The sequence below is a fragment of the Mauremys mutica genome, chromosome 18 (genome assembly GCF_020497125.1).
Source record: "Mauremys mutica isolate MM-2020 ecotype Southern chromosome 18, ASM2049712v1, whole genome shotgun sequence".
NCBI classification, from domain to species: domain Eukaryota; kingdom Metazoa; phylum Chordata; order Testudines; family Geoemydidae; genus Mauremys; species Mauremys mutica.
In genome coordinates this window covers 16253898-16261715 of record NC_059089.1, presented here as the reverse complement: position 1 = coordinate 16261715, position 7818 = coordinate 16253898, and the positions used below count along the sequence as shown (strand labels likewise).

Here is a 7818-nt window from a genome sequence, read left to right as displayed (position 1 = left end):
AAGCTGTCCCCAGAAAATCCTGCCCAGGTTTTACGCTGAGCCCCGTGCTTGCATTGGCAGGGCTTTTAGGATTTAGACTGCTCCCTGCCTACACTCAGGCAGTGCAGACAGGATCATTAAAGCTCAGAGGGCCATACCTCACAGGTCTGGAGAGTCCTCCTGATTTAAGGAGCTCCAAGTTACCTGGGACATAAGCAGTTGACTTGTGATATGTTGCCTACCCCATACCGCTGATGAAAGGACTAAAGAGGACAATTAACCCACCTGGTTGCACCTGGTGGGTTGGCCAGGCCTAATTAATGATGAAACTCAACTGGGGAGGGAGTGTGTGATGCTATAAACAGAGGAAGTGTAGCACATAAAGGGGTAGGGGGTGCAGGGAGGAACCCTGCAGCTACTCTTTTGGTAGTAGGGAGGGACCAGACCAATAAGATCAGGCTCCTGGAGGATGAGGACAAAGGCTTGGTAGGAATACATCCAGGGAGCTAGTAGCAGGGAGTCTGGTGGAATGACCCTTCACTGCCTGCGCTAGGGTCCCTGGACTGGAGCCTAGTGTGGAGGGTGGGCTTGCATTCCCCTGCCAGCCCCTGGTAAGGTGGTACAAAGCCCAGGAAAAGGGTGTACAATGTACTGGGCTCAGACTCAAGAGTGGCAGACCAGGCAGAGGGATTGGACACTCGTTTGTTACCCTATTACCCCAGAAGGGGTGAGATATCATGTGACTCAGCTGGGGGGCTGAATCCTGAGAAGAAGTAGACCACCCCAGGGCCAGACTGGCTGTTAATAGGGGCTACTACAGAGAAGATGCTGCTACACTGTGCCCAGCCAGGAGGGGGCATGCCAGCGGTAAGTCATCCCTTCCACAAAGCTCTTGGGTTTGTCTTTTTTTAACCCATCCTGTACTAATTACACTCCTCCGAATTTCCAGTCAAATACAGCTGGACCCTTACCATGCTCTGTTCCACTCCTGTCACTTGCCAGACACCTGGTGTATCCTTGGTGTGATGGGAACCAGATATGGCAGGGACCTACTTCTCCACTGCTTGCTACTGCCCCAGCACCAACACAGGTAGTATTTCACACTTGCTCTGCACAAGTGTAAGTGGTGACACCAGGAGTATGGTGGTGGAGCCAGGGCCTTGGCTCCTTGACCCCCAAGCATCCTTTAGCTGAAGTCAGGCCCAGCCAATGCAGTAGCATAGGCCAAGCAGCTGAACTTCAAACCATAGAGACTTTTTGGTGTAAGTCTCTAGCTGCTGCGGGGTGGGTTCTTACCAAAAAGCTGTCTGGAAAAAGTATGTTTTTTAAGAATGGATTTAAATGCACCATTGCACAAAGTGAGCTGCAGGGAAGAGGGTGCCCCCCCAGGGCCATTGATGGTAGTGGAGCACTGGTAACACCTGGTAGAAGCATCATGTGTGTCTGATTTGGGTGTCTTAGGTTTTGGATTGTATCTGCTCACCTGCCAACCTCAACACAGCACATTGACGACACTGCTGTAACTACATGTCAGCTTTGCTCTTCCTATGTCTCTGACTGCCCAGCATGTTGCATGGTGTCATGGGCAGACCCTTTGGGTTGGGCAGCAAGTGACAGATAGGAAGTGACAAAGGCAGGGGGCAAAGAGGCTTTTCTGATGAGGCTCAGACTCTGTTGCTTTTTTGGGCTGTGTGGGGGGAAAAATGCTCCTTGTAAAAGCCTAGAAACTGGGGGTTCTGTACTCAGTTTAGCTTGTACTCAGCTAATCCAGTTTGGTGAAGGGGGGAGAGAATGGCTGAAGGGAAAGGTTACTTGAAAACAGGCCCAAGTGTGGAGTATTCCTCAGTAGTGTTTGTAGCCCAGCTGAGATCAAGGCCTTGTTGTGTTAGGTGCTGTACATGCCCCTAGTGGGAAACTGCCCCTGCTCCAGAGAGTTCACAGTCCAGCCTAACTAGATAAGGCAAAGTGGGGGTGGGGAGGGGAGACAGGAGGGATGATTATTCCAGTCTTGCAGCTGTTGTCAACCCACAATGAAATACTGCTTAAAAAACTGGCCTCATGCTATTGGCGAAGGGATTTTGGTTTTTGAGTCCCAACCAGACTGATTCATTTTTCATGAAATTTGTATTTAAAAAAACCCTGTCGGACAAAACGGAGCATCTCCTCCCCCTCCTCCAGGCTCTCTCAGGGCTCTGGAGCCCTCCAACACCAACCCTGCTGCCAGTGCAGGTACCCAGCAAGTGGCACACACATGCATTAGGACCTGGCTACTTTCCCTGCTGCATCCCTGTGGCAGGCAGCTGCTGCTGAGCCTGCAAAGCAGATTGGCTGTGTCTGAAGGCAGGGGGAATCCTCACCGCTCCCCCAGCCGGGGTGTGGGCAGCACATACAAGGCGGCAACTGCAGCAGGAGAGGGGGCTAGATTTAGCTCCCAGTCCCTGACCTGACTTCGTTGTGCCAGGTGAGCCTTTGCAGCTCCGTCTGCCCCTCTCGATTGCTCAGCAGGGCTTTGCAGAGCAAGTGGCTGCAACACGGTTAGCACTAGCCTGACTGTCGCTCTCCAGAGCCGAGTGGGGCCAACAAGTGCTGAAGGCGGGGGCAGATCTGCATCACCAGTGGGGAACAGACCTAGCTGGCCCCATGCTGCTGACACAGGCTGGGGAGGAAGGGGGAGGAGTTGATGATTAAGCCCCAAGAGCATGTTCCCCAAAACAGCAGCCAAGCAAGGTTCAACCAGGCAGTGGGGAGTGACTGACCCACTTCCCCTCACCTTGCAGCGGACAGCAGCTCACTGCCCCCTCCCCATATCCCTGCTGGCACCTGCATTTTCTTCCCGTGCTGCCAAATCCAGCCCAGGGGGCTGCTACTGGCTCCCTGGCACTGAGACATAGGGTGCTCCTATTTACCTGCCCCATGGCACCCCAGAGACCCAGCCAAGCATGAGGGTGATTTGCCCCCCCAAACCCTGAGTCATGCTGCTCCCTCCACACCTTTGCTACCGCTCCTGCTCAGTAAGTTAGGGCTGGGGACCGCTCCTTCACCCAGCTCAGCACCTGACCCATGGGGATGCCCGGCTCCAGTCCCCCCACCCCACAAGCAGTCCCCAGTCTGGAGTGGGTAGTGGAATTGACCTCTGCCCCCTGCATGTCAGGGTCTGCATGAAGTGGTGCCCAGCTCCATCACCATCCCTCTGACCCCAAGAGTGAGTGCCCAGTCCTGTGCCCCACAGCAGCCAGCCACTGTCCCATGCTGTCAACTGCCCCCTGCCTTGTTCTGTGCTCCACAGCAGCCAGCCAGTGTCCCCAGCTGCCCCCTGCCTTGTTCTGTGCCCCACAGCAGCCAGCCAGTGTCCCAGACTGCCAGCTTCCCCCTGCCCAGCCTCATGCCCCACAGCAGCCAGCCAGTGTCCCCTGCTGCCCCGCCATGCCCAGCCTCATGCCCCACAGCAGCCAGCCAGTGTCCCCTGCTGCCCCGCCATGCCCAGCCCCGTGCCCCACGCCAGCCAGCCAGTGCCCCCCGGCCGTGCCCAGCCCCTCACCTGCACTTGCATGAAGGATCCCCGGTAGAAGCAGCAGGCGGCCGCCGACAGGGCGCTCCAGAGGCTGCACCGCTCGGTCATGGCGCCTCCCCGGGGCCCGGCGCTGCAGCCAGGACCAGCCCCCGCTGCACCTGCCGCTCCCGGCTCCCTCCTGCAGCCGCCGCGGCCGGGCTTCAATTTCAGCCGCTTCCCCGATTACCTCATCCCTTGTCAGGCTGGGGGCGGGGCTCGGGCTCGCCCCGCCCCCGGCCCGCCCCCACCCAGCCCGGAGCCCGCGGAGAGCCCTGCCAACCCCAGCTGGGACCCCCCCTCCCACCGCGGGGAGCCCGGCTCACCTAGAGCCTGCCTGCCCCCCCCCCCCGGACCCTGCTGGCACCCCCCCACCCCCCCCGGGTGCCCGGCTCACCTGGACGCTGCCGCCCCCCCCGCACGGGGCACCAGCCCCCCCCCGGACCCTGCTGGCACTGGCACCCCCCCACCCCCACAGGGTGCCCGGCTCACCTGGACCCTGCCGCCCCCCCCCCACGGGGCACCAGCCCCCCCCCGGACCCTGCTGGCACTGGCACCCCCCCGCCCCCACAGGGTGCCCGGCTCACCTGGACCCTGCCGCCTCCCCCCACGGGGCACCAGCCCCCCCCGGACCCTACTGGCATTGGCACTGGCACCAGCGCCACAGGGCGCTCACCTGGACCCTGCCGCCTCCCCCCACGGGGCACCAGCCCCCCCCGGACCCTACTGGCATTGGCACTGGCACCAGCACCACAGGGCTCCCCCTCCCACGGGGCGCCCGACTCACCTAGAGCCCGCCTGCCCCCACCCTACGCTGGGGGGGGGCGCCCTGTGGTGGTGGTGGGGCTAGCAGGGTCCGGGCGCCCCGGGGCGGGGGCTGGCAGGGTCCGGGGGAGCCCGGGCACCTCCTAGCCCATCCCTGCCTCCCGGTGTCTTCCCACCCGGCTGTCCCCCACGGATCTCCAGCCAATCACAGTGCAGGGCATCTCTGACTTTCCACAGGGCCCCTCATCCAGGTCTGCCAGTCCCCCTGTGACAGCCGGGAGCCCCAGCTGCCCTGCAGGAGAGTCTCCCACACTGGCTGTGCTAACAAGCCTCCAAGAAGGGGTGGTTCACGGGGGACAAGCGCTGAGAAGGGAGCCAGCTTTAATTGGCACCAGCTCAGTTTTCTCACATTTACACTCTCTAATCAAAGGAGTAACTAAACCCAGGGGGGAGGACGGGACTCCGGTTCACACCTTGTTTAACCCTCTCCAGCCCAAGCACCCCCTCACCCAGGCCCAGTCACTCGTTCCTGTATTCCAAGCCCCCCTGCCAAGCATAATCCCCTTCAAGTCAACAAACTCCACTAGCGCATCAAGGGAGACGCCTCCTACCAACCTTAAACTGTACCAGCCCATCTCTGCCCACAGCAGGGGCTCACAGTGATAATGGGCCTGTGTGCTGGGGGTCAAGTTCATCCCTGGTGTCATGCCAGTGGCTTCCATGGAGTAACATCCAGAATGCTTTTGGCCTCCAGGGTCCATTTGGTACCATTGTTTTTTCTTCCCTAGCCCCATAGGCCAGGCACAGCCCTGCCCTCTCTTTGGGTTCTCTCCAAACTAGGCTGACGGTTGGTTGGTTTTCCCTTCACTCTTTAATGGGTGTTTTCTTGTCTCCTTTCTCTGGAGCAAGCTCTGGCCCTGGGAGAGGCGCAGGTCCCAGCCACCGGGAAGCCACCCCTCTGCACAGCTGCCATCAGCGTCAGCTGCCCTGTATTGAAAGCAAAACGTAGGGTCCCCTTTGGTTATCCAAGGGAAATCCAATCTTAGGCTGCAAGGTGGTTCATAAGGGATGGGAGGAATTCTCTACCCATCCTGTAACCCAGCGCGTGGGGCAGCCTAGGAGGTTCTCCACTTTCACCTGAGTGATTATGTTTTGCTGCTGCCAGCATTAGACTAGATGGATCAGAGCAGGATTAGAGGCCCAGATTGATCAAAACTTTGGGGGCGAGACAAGGCAGGTGTGTGGGAGAGGATAGGGGAGAAGGATGAGCCTGCAAGTTACTTACAAACGTCTGGAGTGCCAAATGCTGCAGGGAGATATAATAATCCCCACCCATGCAATTGCCAATCATGCCCCCATCCTCAAAGTCCCAGGAAGCATATGCACCTGGGCAACAGTGGTGCAGAAGTGCTTGGTATTTAACAGAAGGTGTTAATTGCTGCCTTGAAGGAGCTAGGTAACTGCTAACACACAAAGGTATTTCTGCTGCAGTTAACCTATGAACAGTACATTTTCTGATGTAATTAATTCAAACAAGTCCCTCGCATCCTGAGGAAAGGACAAAGCAAATGCTGCTGAAGAGACACACGTCTCCACAGCAGCAGCTCCACACAGAACCATGCGTGGGCAGATCAGAAAGGAAACTGATAAAACATGGGGCCTGTCTGTGGACCTGTGGCTGACTCAGTCAGAGGGGTTTTGTTCTGTGATGTTTCAGTGGGCAGTGCTTTTATCCCAGTGGTGCCACCTCCTCTCTGGGACTCCTGTAAGGTAGGGAAGCTTTATCATCCCATTTCTCAGAAGAGAAACTGAGGCTCTGTGACTTGCCCGAGGTGAGACAGGAAGTCCATGGTGGAACAGGGAATTGAATCTGGGTCTTCCACATCTCAAGCCAGTGCCCTGCCCGTGAGGCTGTCCTTTCTCCCCAGCATGGGACATGGCACATCCACAGTGTGCACCTTTCACACAAGAGGTAACTGGGGCAGGAAGAGCAGCACAGGGCAGAGTCCCAGGATCCTAGGGGCTGTGAGTGAATGGTTGGCTGTGGTGATCCAGGTCTCAGCAGACTGGTGTATAGCGCCCAATGCCACGTGCTTGTGAAAATGCCATCGATGGTGGAGTGCAGCGTGTGTTTGAAATCTGCCACGTGAACCTGGAATTGAATTCCCTTCTCGTCTTTGTTTGATAATGGAGACAGCGACACACACACATTCCCATAGGCATTTACAGCCCTTCACTGCTGGAAGGGGAGAGCACAGGCTCCTCTTTCTTCCTGAATGAGATCGAGGGACAGAACAGATGGTGGTTTACAGGGAGACGCTGAACTGAAAGAATCTGATTGTGATTCGTCTTCCTGAAAAGCCTGTTCCTCCTTGAAGGATTTTGTTGCTTTTCTTAGACAGAGCTGGCGCTTTGGCAGGACTCAGCTCCTCTCTGGGGAAGCAGCGCTGGTTGGTACAGCCCTGAGCTCCTATGCTGATGGGTACATAACCTATGTCTAGCTATCTCCCATCTCTTCTCTGCCTGCCTTTCTAGGTCCAGGCCTGATCTGTGCCACAATGCAGCTCTCTGAAGAGCCTGGGATTGCATACAGAGTGAAATCAGATTGCATACAGAGTGACATTTGGATTGTGGCCTTCAGCACTCCCCCTTTTCACAGTACCAGCCATTCCCCTGGGCCTTGGGGGGCCTGCCCCTTCCTCAGGATGGGAAGGGGAGTAGTCAGGGCTCAAAGTGGGCCAGACCAGGACAGTAGCACTCTGCACGTGTGTTAGTGACCACACAGGGTGTAAGCGATGCAGATTTGGGCTCAGCCTGTCCAATGGGATGCCAGCCACCCCCTGTTCCACTGGCCCCCCTGCTGTCCGGCATTTACACTAGCTCAGGTGGCATGTGGTTTGCTACTTAACTGTGTCATTTCTGCGCTGCTGCTGCACACAGGAGTGCATCAGCCAGTGGCAGCAGCTGCTGCCACATCAGAACGAAACTGTGAATGAGAGCAAACAGGGCCAGCAAATAAAGCACTCAGCTCCCTCAGGGACGCTGGCACGTTCACGTTTGTATGCCCAGGGCTCCTCAAGGGACGCTGCCCAGCCTGCCTGCTTTTTTCACACCAGCAACCTGGACTCTAAATAGATTCGGCAAGCAGACCTGGGTTCTGGGCTGCAGTCTAAGTGCTCCATCCTTGCTCTGCTTGGCTGCAAGGGAACCTGTTGGGGCTTCATTTCCCAGTCCAGATGCTCTCCATGGTGCTGGTGAATGGACTGGGCTGTGAGAACAGCTCTGGTGGTAGCAGGAGCAAACCCACCAGGGGTTAAGAGCTGATGAAAAGTCAGCCCCAGCCAGGTTTTGTAGTCAGTGAGTGCCAAGCTTGGCTGATTCTCTTAGGAACTCTAGGCTTTGCTAGCACTGAACTGTGCCTGCACCTTCATTCACAGGGTGTAAGCCAGGAGGTGTGCATGCTCCCTCCTCTGTCTCTTTCTCTCTATCTTTCTTCGCTTGGTTGCTGCAGAACAGCTGGGCTGGTT

General features: G+C 57.2%; 1 protein-coding gene across 3 annotated transcripts in view; it reads right to left on the bottom strand.

Annotated features, from left to right (window-relative positions):
* Nucleotides 1-7818, bottom strand: part of SH2D3C (SH2 domain containing 3C) — a 51178-nt gene that overhangs the window by 24094 nt on the left and 19266 nt on the right. Inside the window, exon 1 of one of the 3 annotated variants that reach the window (XM_044992402.1) lies at nt 3518-3655. The exons of the other annotated variants lie outside the window; for them this stretch is intronic. Coding sequence (XP_044848337.1) covers nt 3518-3598 — 81 coding nt within the window. The 5' untranslated portion in view covers nt 3599-3655. Of the gene's footprint in view, nt 1-3517; nt 3656-7818 lie in introns of those variants that run through there. 3 annotated transcript variants of the gene reach the window in all.